Source organism: Cyprinus carpio, chromosome A17 (genome assembly GCF_018340385.1).
Source record: "Cyprinus carpio isolate SPL01 chromosome A17, ASM1834038v1, whole genome shotgun sequence".
Lineage (NCBI taxonomy): Eukaryota > Metazoa > Chordata > Actinopteri > Cypriniformes > Cyprinidae > Cyprinus > Cyprinus carpio.
In genome coordinates this window covers 23,487,465-23,506,150 of record NC_056588.1, presented here as the reverse complement: position 1 = coordinate 23,506,150, position 18,686 = coordinate 23,487,465, and the positions used below count along the sequence as shown (strand labels likewise).

General features: G+C 38.8%; 1 protein-coding gene across 1 annotated transcript; it reads right to left on the bottom strand.

Annotated features, from left to right (window-relative positions):
• Positions 1–15,940: 15,940 nt before the first annotated feature.
• Positions 15,941–18,479, bottom strand: LOC122148278. Its single transcript, XM_042774681.1, has 6 exons — positions 18,287–18,479; positions 17,870–18,191; positions 17,545–17,688; positions 17,296–17,460; positions 16,738–17,026; positions 15,941–16,510 (listed from the first exon to the last, which is right to left on the bottom strand). Exons 1-6 carry the CDS (start codon positions 18,457–18,459, stop codon positions 16,236–16,238), a joined length of 1,368 nt encoding a protein of 455 aa, XP_042630615.1. The 5' UTR covers positions 18,460–18,479; the 3' UTR covers positions 15,941–16,235.
• Positions 18,480–18,686: the final 207 nt, after the last annotated feature.

The following is an 18,686-nucleotide window of genomic DNA, read 5'->3' as shown; positions in this document are numbered from 1 at the left end:
GCAGGACTGGCCAGTTTCGGTCTGCTAAATAGGGAGGCGTATCCAGCTGACTTTGATCACAGGTAATCGGGCAAATATATAAGTGGTAGGTTTCACCGCGGCAGCCCTCATGTGAATCCTCCTCGTGTGAAGACCTATGACTCTACCTGCGCGACTCCACCGAGAAAGGACACCGACAGGGCACTTGAGTATTGCTTTTCTCCCCTTTGATTTTTGTAAAGCTTGTCCTCAAATACTTATTTCGGTCACTTGTAGTCACTATGTGCTTTCAGATCTCTACTATCACTACTAACACTCGGAGAGCACGCTATGTACGTCGAAGGAAGGCCTGCCCGACAAATCTACGGCCTGTCCCTCTGACCTCTACTACTACGCTCTCCATTCCAGTTGGTCTCTGGAACTGCCAGTCTGCTGTTAACAAAGCAGACTTCATTTCTTCTATTGCTACTTATTCCGGTCTCAACCTCATGGCACTGACTGAGACTTGGATCAAACCTGAAGACACTGCCACTCCCGCAGCCCTCTCCACTAATTTCACTTGTTCCCACACCCCTCGTACCACTGGGAGGGGTGGAGGTACTGGTCTCCTTATATCAAAAGATTGGAAATTTGATCTTCAACCATCACCTACAGGTAACGGTTCATTTAAATCACATGCTATTACTGTAACCCACCCTGTTAAAATCCACTTTGTGGTCATTTATCGTCCCCCAGGTCAATTGGGAAACTTCTTGGACGAGTTGGATGTGCTGCTATCAAACTATCCTGAAGATGGTACTCCTCCGGTACTGCTTGGTGACTTCAACATCCACCTAGATAAACCCCAGGCTGCTGACTTCAACACTCTGCTCGCCTCATTTGATCTCAAGCGAGTGTCTACTACAGCGACTCACAAGTCAGACAACCAACTGACCTCATCTACACACGCTGTTGCTCCACTGTACACCTCAGACCACTTCCTCATTACTGCTAACCTAGCACTTACTCCTGAAGCGGCACACACTCCAACGCAGGTCACCTTTCGACGGAACCTACGCTCACTCTCTCCATCTCACCTATCCTCTGTGGTTTCATCCTCACTTCCTTCACTCTCTCAGTTTTCAGCTCTGGACACGAAAAGTGCTACGGACACTTTTTGTTCCACTCTAACCTCTTGCTTGGACAACTTTTGCCCACTGTCATCTAGACCAGCACGCACCACCCCATCTGCCCCCTGGCTGTCCAATGTTCTCCGTGAACATCGCTCTAAGTTTTCTTCACAAATAAGACAAGAACCATCAGTAACCAATTCTCCACACCGCAGACTGAGGATAACTTCACAACGACTAATGCACACTCTCTCTCCTCCTTCTCTCCACTCTCAGAGATGGACGTTTCCAAACTTATCCTGTCCAGCGTCTCATCCTACTACTTGTCCACTTGATCCGATCCCCAATCACCTCCTTCAAGCGATTTCTTCTTCAGTCATACCTACACTTACTCATATTATCAACTCCTCTCTTCACTCTGGAACATTTCCCTCAGCATTTAAGCAGGCTTGGGTAAGCCCACTGCTGAAGAAACCATCTCTAAATCCAGCACTTCTAGAAAACTACAGACCGGTACCTCCCGGTATATTCGGTATATTCCCGGTATAACCAGCTCTTTATGTTTCTTGCACAACCTCCTGGACAGCAACCAATCTGGCTTCAAAAGCGGCCACTCAACTGAGACTGCCCTACTCTCGGTTACTGAAGCCCTGCGACTGGCAAGAGCAGCTTCAAAATCCTCAGTACTCATTTTGCTGGACCTGTCTGCTGCTTTTGACACCGTTAATCACCTGATTCTCCTGTCCATGCTCAGAAAGATGGGCATCTCTGGAAACGCACTCCAGTGGTTTAAGTCCTACCTTTCAGATAGATCATTCAGGGTGTCATGGAGGGGTGAAGTTTCTAAGTCACAACAACTTGCTACTGGGGTTCCTCAAGGCTCAGTACTTGGACCACTTCTCTTCTCCATCTACATGACGTCATTAGGATCTGTCATTTAGAAGCATGGCTTTTCCTATCACTGCTACGCTGATCACACTCAACTCTACTTCTCACCACAAAAACAATATCCAAATCAAAACTCCCCCATATCAGCCTGTCTGAGTGACATTTCTAGCTGGATGAATGACCATCACCTTCAGCTCAACCTTACTAAGACTGAACTGCTGGTGGTTCCAGCTAACCCATTGTTTCATCACAACTTCTCTATACAGCTGTGTTCGTCAACCATAACTCCTTCAGGACAGCCAGAAACCTAGGAGTTGCGATGGATCATCAGTTAAGCTTCATAGGCCATATTGCTACAATGACCCGGTCCTGCAGATTTGCCTTATACAACATTAGGAAGATTAGACCCTTCCTGTCAGAGCAAGCCACCCAACTTCTTGTCCAAGCTCTTGTTCTCTCCAGACTGGACTACTGTAATGCTCTCCTGGCGGGCCTTCCTGCATGTACTATCAAGCCTCTGCAACTGATCCAGAATGCAGCAGCAAGGGTTGTCCTCAATGAGTCAAAAAAAGCTCATGTTACTCCTTTCCTCATCAGGTTACACTGGCTACCAGTAGCCGCTCGCATCAAACTAAAGGTACTGATGCTTGCCTACAAGACAACCACTGGCACAGCACCAGCATTACTAAGCACATTATTTCAATCTTATGCGCCCTCCAGAAGTTTGCACTCTGCAAGTGAATGATGCCTTGTGGTGCCATCCCAAAGAGGTTCAAAATCACTCTCACGGACCTTTTCCTGGACTGCGCCCAGCTGGTGGAATGACCTCCCGATCTCAATTCGAACAGCTGAGTCTTTACTCATTTTCAAAAAATATCTAAAGACTCATCTTTTTCGCCAGCACTTAACCAACTAATACTAGTACTTACCTTTTCTTTTCTTGTCTGTCATATTCTTAAAAAAAAAACCTGGCTACGTGTTCTGTACTAGACTAACTGAGACTTGTCATGGCATCTGCTAAATGATTAAATGTAAATGTAAATGTTAATCATTATTCCATTCAATAGCGAATCACAGTCCATCTCACTTTCCATAGTCATTTCAAAATCATTGTTATTCTTTTTTCTTAGTCCAATCAGTTTTCCAATTCCAACTTTCTCTTCAACTGATTTAATTATCATTATTATTGTTGTGTTTTCTATATCTTTTACAGTCATGTTGCTTCTTTTCTGTATTCCCTCTGATACCTTGTTTGTTTGCTTAATAGAAGAAAATGATCTTATTGATGTATGGAGCGAAAGAAATGAGAAAAAAAGAGAATACTCAAGACAGCAGTGCAAAACTTTGTGCCAAACTAGAATAGATTTTATTTTAATTAAAAGAGCTTTGGAAAAATATGTTGAGAAAGTGTATTATGAAGAGACAACTCTGAGTGATTATAAAATTTTGTTTGTACAGATGGATTTTAGTGAATTTGAGAGAGGGCCAGGGGTATGGGTTTTAAATTCAGGAATTTTAAGGAAACGTGATTATAGGATGGGTGTAGAAAGACTAATAGAAAATAGAGGAAAATAGAATGTATAAAGAAGACATAAGAATTTTGTGGGATAATATAAAGTATGACATAAAGACATATTCAATAGAGTGTAGTAATTTAATACAGAGGGTGAAAGGAATGAAGGAAAGAAAAGTGAGAAAGGATTTAAAGGAGGAATTAAGTAAAGAAAGAAGTAATTTGCAAAAGAAAATAATACTGGCGGAAAAATTAAGTGAAATAGAAGAATAAAAGTGCAGAGGTGCTATCATAAGAAGTAAAGCAAGGTATACAGTGGAAGGGGAAAAATGTACCAAGTTCTTTTTCAATTTAGAAAAAAGTAGGGGAAAGCAGACATAATAAAAGAAATAATAGGGAAAGATGGGAGAAGAGTCAAGGAAACAAAAGAAATACTTAAAGAAATAAAGGACTATTATGAAGACTTGTTTAATGGAAAAGGAATAAATAAAACAAAGAAAGAGTTTTTATTAGAACATATCACATTAAAATTGGAAGAACATGATAGAAGCAGGGGAAAAAGAGATACAACAGGAAGAAACTGAAATGGCAATATTGCAATTAAAAGGAGGGAGAAGTCCAGAAGTAGATGGTTTAATGAATGTGTTTTATGAGGCTTTTAAAGATAAGTTAATACCAATTTTAAAAGAAATATATGATGACATTTTTAGGAAAGAAGAAGTGACTCAAGTTATGAGGATGGGTTTAGTGAAAATTATATTTAAAAAGAGAGGAGACAAAGCAGCTTTAAATAATTTTAGACCCATCACAGTGTTAAACAGTGATTTTAAAATTTTAGCTAAAATCTTAGCAAACAGATTGAAGGATTTTTTACCAAAAATAATTGAAACAAACCAAGCATATGCTGTTAAAGGAACAGATATAACTGATACAATTAATAATGTGAGAGACATGATAAGTTACATGGAAGCTGAAAAGAAAAGTGGTTATGTTATTAGTCTGGATTTAGAAAAAGCTTTTGATAGAGTGGAACATGAGTTTTTATTTGATATTCTAAAGAAAATTGGTTTTGGAGAGAATTTTATTAAGTGGATTAAAGTTTTATATAAAGGAGCAATGAGTAAGATAAAGTGCAATGGGTTATTAACAAATGCTTTTAAAATTACAGGATCAATTTGACAAGGTTGCCCATTGTCACCTCAACTTTACTCTTTGGTAGCAGAGCCCATAGGGATTGCTATCCAAAGAAATATAGATATTAAAGGAATTAAAATTGGGGGTAACATAGAAGTGCAAAAAAATCTTTTAATATGCTGACAATACAACCTTAATAGTGAATGATGTGGATAGTATAATTAAAGCAATAATTTTTAAAGAAGAAGAGCACATTAAAATTTTAGGAATAATCTTTGGGAAAGATGAGAAGAATAGTAGGAATATGATGTGGGAGGAGATTTTGGGAGGAATGGAAAGGAGATTAACTTTGTGGAAGCAAAGGAATTTAAATCTAAAAGGGAAGGTCTTAATAGCAAACACTTCACTTTTATCCAAAATGTGGTATGCATTATCAGTAATGCCCATACAAATATGGGTGGAAAAGAGACTAAAAAAATGTATTTTAAACTTTTTATGGGATTGCAAGCCTTCAAGAATAGCCTATGATATGCTAATCGGACCAATCGAGGAGGGAGGTGTTGGACTGATGGATGTGGAGCAAAGGAAAAAAAGCATGAGAATTAAAATAATAAGAAAATATTTAAATGAAGAAAATAATGGTGACTGGAAAATAATAATGAAATATTTTTTAAATAAATGTGGAGGCATGGGGCTGGAAGATGATATTTTGTGGATGAAACTGAAGAAAAGAAGTATAAAGGGGATACCAGATTTTTATAAAGAAGTTTTAGAGGCATGGATTGATTTTTTACCACATGTTTCTCTTAACCCACAAGGAAGAGAAGTGCTTTTAAATCAACCATTGTTTTTAAATAGACATATTTTATTGAAAAACAAAGAGTTTTTTTATAAACAGTGGTTTGAGGTAGCGATTTAAAAAGTTAAGGATGTTTTATATGAAGTAAAAGAAGGCTTTTTGCCAGTACAAGTAATAGTGGATGCTATGGTTGAGGCAAAAGAAGATTTTGAGATGACTATTTTAAAAAATACAGTATGAAGATTTAAAACAAGCAATACCAAAAGAATGGGTTAAAAGAATAGAGAGTAAAGAAAAGGAAGATAACAAAATGGAGGTTTTAGTTAAAGTAGGGGAAAAGCATGTTGATTTTAAATTATGTGCTGTGAAAGTGTTTTATATTTGTTTTAGAGATTCTGTTTTTAGAAAATCATTAGCAAACCAATTCTGGCAAAAGATATTTCCTGAAATTGATGAGAAGAAGATATGGAGTAATATCAATTGGAAGTATCTAGACACCAGAGTGGAATGTTTGGACTATTATATAAGACAAAACATGATTTTTTCAGAAATGAAGTTGTATAAAATTGGAATGGCACAGATTACATTATGTAAAGTGTGTGAGGAAAAGAATGAAGGAATTTTACACTTGTTTTTATATTGTACAGAACTGGAAGAATTGATGGGAATTTTAAAGAAAATTGTGCCGATGTTAATGGAAATGTTGGGGAAGAACAAATTAATTGGAATGAAATAATAATGTTTGGTATCAATGTTACATGTAAAAATAAGAAAGTAATACATGTAATATTGGCATTGGCAAAGTACTCAATATGGAATAGAAGAAACATTGTGAAACAGAAGTCTAAAGTAAATCTATGGATGCTATTCAAAAGAAAATTGGAGGAGTATTTACAAATACTGTGCAGTTACTTGGAAATGGAGGATAAGGTGAATGGTTTTGATAGTCTTATGACATCAGAAGTACGACATATCTTGAGTACGGTGAAGGTATAAAGCTACCAATGTAAAATACTGTTTGAGAAATAGAAAATGAGTAGAAAATGTTACGTTTAAATGCTGGTTTGTTAAAGGTGTTTACAAACCTGGAATACCAGGTGCTGTAAGCTTTAGTTTTTTCGTCGATACTGATCTAATACATTACACTATATATTTTCGTGTGGTGCACAGTAACCAGGTGAAGACCTGTAGACTGTGCATGAGCCCCGGACCACATGGACTGCCCAGAATTTAGGTGTTACAAGTGCGAGGAAAGGGGACACTTCGCAAGGGACTGCAGAGCGGTGAAGTGCCTGGACTGCAGGAGAGTTTTGGACAAGTGCGGTGCTGGATGGGAATACAACCAGAATCAAGAGGGGCAGGTGAGAAGGCAGGTGTATGAAAGAGATAATGACAAGGAGATGGAGGAAGAGGAGGAAGGAACGCAGGACAGTGGGAATGAAGAGAACAGTAATGGACAAGGAGAGGACAACAACGAACAAAGGATACAGACACAAATGGAAGGAGAAAAAAAAACTGACACACAAAGTGCAAAAAAAGCTGGAAGTACACTGGCCAGTAGATTGGAAAAAAATGGAAAAGGACAATCAAGAGGACAAAGGGAATATTGCAGACAAAGAGAGTGAGGAAAGTGATGAGGACGTTGACACTGAAGTGAAAGGCCTCAAAAGAAGAAGATTGGCCAAGGTAAGACCAAACCTTGATTAAGCAAGGAAAAGAGTGATACTAGAGAACACTCTAGTAAATGACAATAGATTTTAAGTGTTGAAAGACTGAGAAAAAGGGTTTTATGCATGTTTTATTATACTTTGTGGTTTTAAGTGTTGTTGTTTTTAATGCGAGGGAACTGTTGAATGAAATGAAATTTGAAAAACTTAAAGAACTGTGTAAAAATGAGGATATAATTTTATTGCAAGAAACAAACTGGAGAAGGGATGTAATGTATGTTTTTAAGAAGAGATGGGATGGAGAAATATTTTTTAATAATGGAGAAGGAAAAATGGAAAGAGGGGTTGCTAAATTAATAAGAAAAACAAGGAAATAGAAGGGAAACTTATCTATGTTGATAAAAATGGAAATGGAAAGGGGTGAGAATTAAATATGGAAATGAAGAATTAAATTTAATCAACCTTCATGCGCCAAATGAAGAAAAAGAAAAGACTGTTTTTTAATGTTTTAAGAGACTTGATAGAAGGATGGGGGAAAATAATAATGTCAGGTGATTTTAATATGGTTTTTAGTAAGAGAGATATGGCAGACGGAATGGTTTTTAAGTCAGATACAGGGAGAAAAGAATTAAGGGGTTTGATGGAGGGGAAAAATATAATAGATGTATGGAGAGAGAGGCATGAAAAGAAAATAGATTTTTATAGAAAACAGCTAGTCGGTAATTTTTTATGTCAAACAAGAATAGATCACTTTTTATGTACAAGAAACCTAAACTATTTATAGAGGATGTATCTTATAAAGAAACTTCTTTGAGTGATCATAAAATGGTTTTAATGAGGATGAATTTTAAAGATGAAATTAAGGGACCAGCTGTCTGGATTTTAAACAGAGCTTTTAAAAATCTAAAGTTACAAACAAGGGATTGAAAAGATAATAGAAGAAGAAAAATAAAATGGAATGTATTGGGAAGACAAGAGATTGTGGTGGGAGAACGTAATATATATATATATATATATATATATTATATATATATATATATATATATATAAATCTATTAAGTATAGTAGGTTGATCCAGAAAGTGAAAAGGGCTAAAGAAAAATGTTATAGTAATGGAGGAGAAATGGAAGAAATTTGAGGAAAGTAAATGTAATGGAGCAATGTTAAGAAGTAGAGCAAAATATACAGTAGAAGGAGAAAAATTATTGTTATTATTGAAATAAATAGAGGAAAGGAGTTAAATAAGATTTACCAGTATGCTGACGACACTACAATAATAGTGGAATATTTGCAGAGTGTTAAAAATGTAATGGATAAAATAAATTGGTATTGTCAAGGGTCAGGAGCAAAGATAAATTAAGAGAAAACTGGATACATGAGATTTGGGATGGTACCAGTTTTAGCGGGGTGTTGGAGTTTCGCAGAAGTGCAGGAATTTAAGTTCTACCAGAAAGACTCAGGAGGTATAGATAAGACTTAAGTATTTATTTACAACAACACAAAAAATATAATTATTTTGGCGTAGGCCCCATCCGTAGCATGGATCTGAAGTTTGTAGATACCAGCTAATCCTGCCGAAGACGAAGGCAGGGCGGAGCCTACCCCAAAAGAAAGAATAATGTAATACGCACCAGATGAAGTATTTCTTAGAGGATCCTGGAACATGAACGAAAGAGATAAATTGAGATAATTAGCCAGACATAAGAATTCAACATCAGATTATAGCTTAAGTATTAGCTTATATGGCAATGAAGATAGACCACAGAGCCTTTGAGAGAGGCCACGATAGGCCGGACAGTGAGGCAGAGAGGCAGGCCACGATAGGATAGGCCGGACAGTGAGGCAGAGAGGCAGGCCACGATAGGCCGGACAGTGAGGCAGAGAGGCAGGCCCCGGCGGGCCACAGTGGGAACGGCCCCGGCGGGCCACAAAAAGAAAGCCACGAAGGCCGCAGAGAAAAGGCCTAGCTAGCCCGCAGAGGAGGATGTCCAAATTGACCATAGTGAGAAAGCCAAGAGGCCGTAGAATGAAGTGAAATGCAGTATGCACAGAGAGGAAGGCCATGTAATTTGACCACGGTGGGAACACCACGAGATGGTTAACAGAGGGGAAGGCCACAAAAGACGGGCCACAAAAAGAAAGGACAAGTTAAGCCACAGTAATCAGAGGTTGTTGGGAGTAATATGAAGAGGAATTGTACCACCACCATTATTTGCATATAGATTACCTTGAGGACAGCTTGATATACCTTAAGATGTTTAGTATTTCAGGTCTAATGTGGAATTCCAATGAGGAGGATGACCATCTTCCCAGTAGCTTCATATCTGATGTTTGTACTCCGAGTTCAACAGCATTAGTGACCAGTGTATAGAAGCGGTGACAGACCGCAGCTTCTAAACGTGACTACATTGAGCTGAACCAGCTGCAGAGACAAAGGCCCCGATAGGCCGTGAAAGAACGCTACAAGAGGCCGTAGAGAGTATAGCTGCTAAGGCCATGACGGAAGCCTGCGAGAGGCTGTGGAAGAGTAAATGTAATGAATAGGTGTAACACCACCACCACCAGTATTTGCTTAGTTTACCTTAAACACACGCATTACATTGCGTTGATAGGCAATGTACTTTTCTTTAAGCTATGTGATGTGAAAGCCTTGTGTGTAGATGACAACGATAGACCATTGTGTGTGAAAAACCATGATAAACTGGACATGGGGAGCATGTGAGAAGTAGTCACTGCCAGTAGTTTGCTAAGAGTATTATACTGTACCTTGAGCATTACGTGAAATAAAGTCTGATCTTGATGGACATCCGATGAGGAGGATCATGAACATAGCAGCCTGAAGGCAAATTACAGGAATTCTAAACCACCTCATTGAGTAAGAAAGGTGATTAGGTTAATTGATAAGAGGTAGAATTAGGGTTCTAGCAGACATAAGAGCATATACACAGATACAATTCTTTATGCTAGACTCCTGCGCACTCTTGATAAAACTCCATCTAACTGCCAGAAACTGCAGAGAAACCTATCCCCCCCCCCAAAAGAAAAATAGAAAATGAGCCAGATCAGCATGACCATAAAAAGAGATACTCAATTTAAGCAGTCGTTGTGACATGTGAAGGCCACAATAGGCCAAACTTCATAACTGTAATGGACACCATCCCTGATGACCATCATAGCAGAGTTATGCAAAGTGCCTCAGCAGTCTGTGTAAGGTGAAGGCAGCAACAGCCGGGTAAGACCAAACAAGCCTCGATTATAACTTAAAGTCTGCGTGAAATCAAAATTGACTTTACTAGCACACATGGCTAGTATTGATGTAAATGATCTGTGCAAGTTAATCCGCTGAAAAAGAAAAATAAATAATCTTCTTTGTAATCCTTAATCAAAATCTGAACATTTACTTCCGCTGTGGAATGGCATTCCTTTTCTAATGACGTCAGTTTGACGGCATGGGCATAATATCCTTAAACACACACCCCTCCAGCCATTAGTTTGCGATAAGTGAAAGACAGAGACTAGAAGTGCAAACAAAAACCATGCCCTCTATTCAATATTCCGTTTCAGCTGGAAATACGTCACCACACTGAAATAAAGTCAGCAGCAACCTCCAGTTCACGTGGACTATAAAGATGAGCCGACTCTTACCTAAAACTCAAATGAAAGATGACCAAATACATCAGCTTGATAGAGCCTGCTTCATAATAGCGCCAGTCCAGAGAATGACCTGTGTAAAGATGAGGTGAGAGCCAAAGTTCTCTGCATCTGCAGCCATGGAATTCCCACAAAGCTTGATGACTCCATATAACCATGGGAACCCGACGAGTGACCCCCATTCCTATACGAGGCATTCAGAATTATTGTAGATAGATGCAGATGAAACAATGACAAAATCATATGATTAAGACAAAAAATACTTAAAGGTGTGCAAAACATAGCCCCTTTTTCAGAAGGAATAATGCGAGCAACGATCTTTATCAGTAGGCTATAAAGATTGTAAGCCTTTAACAAGCCTTAAAATGCCATATTACGAAAGGGTTGTTCCAAACATTGAATGTATTAGTTTGATTAACATCTTGATCATGCAGCGCTAGTTTGCTAGATAAACCATCACGCAACACCAAAACGCTTTATCTTAAAAGTTTGAGCAAATAACCTTGCAGAGAATAAAATGTATGCCCAAGCGCATAAAACAAAATGATACTTATAAAGTGTAGGCTGATGAAAGTGAGATGCCGAAAGAGACCGTCAGCAGGCCCAGAGAGATTTCATGCGTGCAGGTTCACGTGAGCGTACAGATGAAATATTTTGTTGATAGAGACACAAGCAGCGCCGACACGACAGCTCAGAAAGCACCGGCGTTGCCATGTCCTCGATTTTTCTGAGGAATTGGGATATTGTAACACTGTTGCTGCGGGTTGCTTTACATGTCCACGAGTTGAAGCGACCCCAATAATGTGCTATTTAGCGCCTGGAATGTGAAGTTTTTTTTTTTTTTTTTTTTCTTCTTCCCGTCAGGGAAACGCGTTTTCCCTTCTCGAAACGCGATTGGGATAGTTTTGAGTAGCAATTGGCGGTTTTGAAAAAACCTGGCAACACTGGAAAGCACTCATAACAACCCCAATTGACTTTTACCCATTCCCAGAAAACTCATAAGCCTGTGTATCATCCAACGCTACTAACGACCAAAAACATTCACGACACCAGAGCAAAGCCAACTATCTAATGTGCATCTTGAGAGGAATGTCAAACTCGCAATAGCTTGCAGGAGACGAACTTAACTGCAAGTAACCCAGTGAAAATCAGGCAATTGCCTAAACGACAATTTGCGCAAAAATGACAGTGGCGGTATCTGCAAACACAAATAGGATGTGAGTAGTGCGCTTTTATATCCATCGTGTTGAAAGTCGATTGGCTAGACCTTAATTGTAATGTGACGTGACATTTAGTCTTCCTAGTAGAACTTACGCTTACGCTTCCATATCTTAGGTGTGCTTTTAGGGAAAAATGAAAAGAATGTACAGGATACTATTTGGGGGGAAATAGTGGATGAGATGGAAAGAAGGTTGGTCTTTTGGGAAACAGATTTTTAAATTTAAAAGGAAAGATTTTAACAGTAAATGCTTTAATGTTATCATAAATGTGGTACGTTTTACATGTAGCATCAATGCCGCTGTGGCATTTGTAATTCTTTTTGTGACAAAGAATTAAAAAATCCATTTTAGAGTTTTTATGGGGGGAAAAAAACCCACGAATTGCTTACAACACTTTGATTGGGCCGGTAGAGGAGGGAGGGATGGGACTAGTAGATCTGGAACAAAAAATGAAGAGTATGGGGGTAAAAGTGGTTAAGAAATATTTAGATGATGAAAAAATAAAGAAGATTGGAAGGGAACTATAGAGTTTTATTTGAATAAGTGTGGAAATTTACAAATTGGAGACAATATTTTATGGATGAAATTGAAGAATTGGATGATACAAGGAATACCGGAATTTTACAAGGAAGTTTTAAGCGCTTGGCAAAGGTGGATTTTAAACCTGTTGGAAGGGGAATAATTTTAAATCAACCTTTATTTTTAAACAAGAAGATCAGGACACAAGGAAAAGAACTCTATTTTAAGAAGAGGGTAGACGTGAGCATTTTAAAAGTAAGGGATATTTATAAGAACTCAAAGAAGGTTTTTTACCCGTACAAGTAATCATAGATAATGGAAGAAGCAAAAGAGGAGTACACTGTGGATGTTTTAAGAAAACAATATGGAGAGGTTAAAAGTAAAATTCCAGAGGATTGGTTGGAAATGATTCAAGATGGTGGGAGCGGGGAGAATAAAATGGAAGTGTTTTTAAAATTGAACGACAAAGAGGTGTGTTTGAAATCATGTAATGTGAAAACGTTTTATCATTATTTTAATTAGTCTGTTTTTAAAAAGCCAAAAGCCAATGATTTTTGGTTAAGACATTTTGATGAAATTCAAGAGAAGGATGTATGGAAAAATATAAGATGGGCTTTTTTAGATACTGACCTGGAAGTTTTGGATTATTTTTTAAGACACGATGTTATTATTACTGAAATTAGATTAATTAAAGGGGAAAAGGGGATCTTGCACCTGTTTTTATATTGTGAAAAACTGAAAGAATTTTTTGACAAAACAAAAGAACTGGTGAAAGATTTAAGAGGGAATGAAGATGTTTTCAACTGGGATCTTTATGTTTGGTATGAATGAAAATATTAAAAATAAAAAGGTGATTAATTTATTGATGGTTTTAGTGAAAAATGCAAAATGGAAAAGGAGGAATGTAGCAAAAAATAAAAATGATGTAGCAGATGTATGGATGGTATTTAAAGGACTGGTGGAAAACTATGGGAAAACCTTGTTTAAATATTTTGAAATGGAGAAAGAACTGGATAAGTTTCATAAGATGTTTCCTACTGATGTGCTGTACACTTTTAAAAAATGCAAAATAACGTTGCCTAAGAAAGAGGACCTTTAATTAAAAAAAGTAAAAATAAATAAATAAATAAATACATTTTAAAAAGCCTGCCCGATCTCATCTGATCTCGGAAGCTAAGTAGGGTTGGGCTTGGTTAGTACTTGGATGGGAGACCGCCTGGGCATGGGCCTTGACCCCTCCAAGTCCCTATCCTGGGTCCTGATCACTGTGGAAAAGAAATCAGTAAACAAATCAGCAGGAGAGAGGGGAGGGGCCAAATGGAAAGAGAGACCGATGTTTTCACACTTCAGGACATCAATACTAAGTCTTTTTTCCCTCTGAAATGGTTTACTGTTCTTTTTTATGTTTTTGTGAGTAAGACCATGAAGACTAGAATCTCTGACTTGAATGCTTTATTAAATATAATATGATGTCTGTCACGTAATGTAACAAACACAATTCTTCGATTAAAACAATAAAAAACAAGTAATTTAACAAATGTGTTTGCACATGTCTGTTTGAAGTATGAATGGATGCACTTTACAAATAAACTTGAGACTTTTAGTTACAATGTTTGCAAGATCCCTGAAAAAATCTTAGAAACTATATTAGGCTACTTTGACAAAGAGTAATTTGCTCATATCTGAGATATTATTCACTCTATAGGCCCTATTCGCCCTGCAGGGAGCATGTAAAATGTACAAATAAAAGGGCCTTTATGGAATTTTAGAAAAATACCTTAACCTTACTGGTAAGTAATTCAGCCTCTATTATACTCAATACAGTTTCATGTGACAGTCTTTACATGAAGTGGACAAATGGGAAAACAGCAGTGAGAGGAATCATATATTATTTTTATTATTTGTTCAACAATATATATCTACATATCAGAAATAAATAAACAAAACAACAATAATAATAACACAGGTAACAAGGTAAACAGAATAGAATTAACATTAATTATTAAGTAATTTAGCAAAGTAAATTAAAGTAAAATATAGCAAAATAGGTGCTAATAAGTTATGTACACACTGAGCAATATAAAATATACATACAGTATATACAAGGGGATGAGGTAATGCAGTGCAAAAGTATGCAATGTTAAGCAGATATTTACATTCACTAAAAACACATCTTTTTTTTCTATGAGAAAATAGGTATGTGTTTTATAGATGGTGTATAATGAATCGGTGAATTGGTATAAGAGGCAGATATAGTAGCAAATATGACTTATTATATTTTAGCCTTATAATGAGAATATAAATAACATGACAAATTGAACATTGTACATTTTAACCCACAAAGTGTAAATAATGTTGAGGACATGTAAATCTCTGTGCACAGGTAATTCTAAATAACCCACACCATGTCTAAACCAGGACCAAATTAGGGCAAAATCTAAACTAGGTCTAATCCAGGTCTGAACCAAGTCCAAACCATACCCCAGAAATCTGCTATTGTGATTTGGGGGATGTAGTTGCAGATAGTTGTAGTTTTTTTCTTTTTTAGTTCCTCATCTACTACACTTTTGAAGTGTTCAAAACTGTTGAACACAACACCTTCAAAACCTGAAGTGGTGGACTTCCTAGTTGCTGGGCAATAGGTAAATATTTTTTGGCTACTTCAGGCAGCCTTGTCTTTGGAGGGTGTGTACCTCTTACGCTGCCCACCACACTGGGGTACTTGGCAGGCCCCACAAGGCTTCATGGATTTATGAGGCTTGATTGGTCTGGATGTCAGCGCAGGAGGCGGTGTGAAAGGTATGAACCCTTGACTGCTGGATGCCCCACAGAGCATCATGGATGGTCCCTGTGGCTGTGCAGGAACCACTACCAGGACAGGTGCTGCTGACGCTCTGGGTGGGATGTACGTGACCACAGGGGTTTTAGGTTGAATGGGCCGGTTCACAAGCATTTCCACATCTATCCTGCAAAAATAAATCATACATGCGATGATGAGTATAATTCATGAGAAATAATGTGTATACTATCAATTCACATGGTTTGTTGTGTTTAAGTTTAAACCATTCAGCTGATAAATTCAGATATGTTCACATATTGTAATAAAGTAGTAAAGTCACATACTTGTGAAATGAAGAACTGAACAATTACTTCTTACCATGCCTTTTCCCAGCTACATGACGTAGGCTCTGGTACTGAACCTGAGGTCGATCTGGAGCTGGAAGGGATTTTGGCAGAGTAGGAGCTGCTGGCATTGGTTCTTCTGACAGCACTCTTTGGTGGTGTTTCACCTTTGGCATTACTGTTGCCCTAGCCTTCTTCTCTTCCCGTGCCATGAATGTAGAGATGGACTTGGCATTCAGATTGGGCATAACAACCCATATACCGTTAAAAAAAATAACTTCTCTAACTCAGACTACAATCCTTTTACACTTTCTCCAGAATTCAAATAATAATTTAGTGGGGGAGGTGAGACGACTGGCTGGTGGCCGGTTTTTCAGCATCTTAATAATGAGGTACAACAGACGACTATCCTCAGTCACCTGGGCTGCCTGAGGGTACCTCATCCAGGAAAACTTTGTCTTCTGTGCTGCTCTGGTCTCAGGTGTGTCAGCTCCCAAGCATCTGCCAAACAGGGTGTAACCCCACCTCGACTCATACATTTTTACAAAGTTGGCTGCAGACCTGTCATGCTCATGCAGAGCACCAACTGCAGTGCCAATCTTCAGCCTTAGGTCAGCTGGCACTAGGTGACGGTCACTGTTGTCTGCCAGTTCTAAAATGAGCAGGCAAGGCTTCCACTTCCTCAAGCCCAGGAAGATGCAGATGGCTCTGGGTCATCAGCACATCCTGCAGAGCAGGACTGTCCTCCTCCTCCACCTGTTCTGATTGAGTGAGGATGACATGTTTGTCACTGACAGTGTCCATAGGATCCTCCTCTGACTCTGCACCCATGTCCACACCCTCATCTGCCAGCTTGTCCTCACTTTGTTCAGCCGTCTCCTCTTCTTCACGGGACTGCTCTTCCTCAACTGCAAATATGTACTAATCACCAGTGTGTCTAGGCAGTTACAACAACTAACAGTAGACTAATTAATACAACATGGCAATGCTGCAGTTAATTTGTTTCATATTATGTAAAATAAAAAGGAACTATATCATACATACTTGACATGGATAGAATATGCATGATATTTATAGGTATAGGTATTTGACTGCTTAGTATGTATGTATATTGTTATAATGCAAGATTGTGTACCTTGCTGGGCATAGTAATCCTTTGCAGTGAAGCTGGTTGACTGGCACATGGCATACTCTACTCCAAGGAGCTCCTCCTCGTCTGGGTCCTTGTATACAGCAGGGCAGGGCATTGGAGCGGCAAAGTTGGGCTTGAGGACATGCTCTTTACCGAAGAGCACCTCAGCCTGCTGATTCAGGTGCTGAATCTGCCGTGGGTCCATACACCACGTCTGCCTGCCATGACCACCAGCAACCCGGAGCGATTCCATGCGGCTGTTCCACTGCACAGCAAACGCAATCAGATACACCTGAAAGACATGACCATTCATGCATTATTGTACATCAGAAACTAATTTTGATTACAAAGTGGACATTTCCCAGCAGCATGACATACAATTTGTCTTTTGTCCGCAATAGGCTATTTTGTGTGTGTGCATCTCATACACCCAGTTGATGCTATGTGAACAGCATAGAGCTCACACACGCACAGGAAGAGATATAATAGAGATAAAATATGGCTATGAACAATGATGTGTAATCAATTTTTTTTTTAAATATTAAAGCTGTTTATACTTACTTGGAATGGCATAACTCCACATCTCTGTGAGGGAATGGCATTGTACAGGTGTGAGTGCAAGCCCTCCAAGGAGTTACTGCCTCGCCGACACCTGTACTTGTTCAGGTGGACACCATTCAGCATCACCACCTTCACTGACACATACAACCGTATGCCAGGGGGGTCCTATAAAACATACATTGCTTATTTATTATGGTGTCTGTGAGTTTGAGTTTGTATGATATTACAATGATTAGTTCAAAAACCCACCTGCATACAACTAAGATGCTTGCTTGCAGTTGCCCAGTGAGAATCCACTGCCTGTGCTGATTTGAACAGGTGGATTCCATCAATGTCAAGGCCTGCAGGTCCACTGAACTCCGTAATGATGGACTCAATTGCTGAAGCTGTCTCCTGTAACAATCATTCACATTTATTTTATACAGTTATATCGCTTAAAATGTGAAATTATTTCAATAATTGGAAGTATTTCCAAAATGAAATATAGTAGTGTGACAACTTAGTTAATTTTAGTGAAGTATGTTTTGAGCTTCTTATACATAAAGATTATACATGGATTAATATTACACTTAACCTCAACTCCACGGGTGATCCATCTGACATAGGACCTGATCTGGTGAGGTTTGAGGAAGACTATCATGTCCTCGTCTGAAAGACTGGCGTACAACTCCTGGTTGCCCTTCCTGACTGCCTGGATTAGGAGCATCATACCGTCCTTGTAGTATGCCAGCACTGCACCTGCAAGGGCACTCATGAACACCCCATACTTGGCATGGCTCTGTTTGATGACAACAGCATCCCAGCGGTGCAGCCAGTGTCGGATGTCCAGTCTGACCACAGTGCCCTTCTGCACCCAGTCCCCAAACAGATTCTCCAGGAAGGACGAACCACTGTCACTGAAACAATATAAATTCAGCATGCGTTCTTTGTTTTTTATAACATTAAATGAATGACAAATTTTATCAGGGTATATGCATGTGTTATTACCTACCGACAACAGTTGTTATCTGCATATATGACAGTTGGTGCAGGAGCCCTAGCTCGTTCAAAGCGGGCCATCAGATCTTTGGCCATACGTCTGTAGCACCCCCCAGACTCAGCTGCCACCACCACTGTGGTCAAGAACTGGCCCCACTCGTTCAGCACACTGGTGACATACTGCATGGTGCCCTGGCCATCACCATATATCTTCCTAAGGACCTGGAAAACACAAAGCAGAGCATTAATTTGATAGTTTCTGTCAATAACCTGTCTGTCCAATATAATTTATATGAATTACAGTGCAAGTACATTTTGTATCCATCACATTTGAACGCTGAACAGTAAGGCCAAAGTCCCTTATTCAAAACAATAAGCTGGCTCAAGTCACTTTAAAGTGACTAAATAAAGTC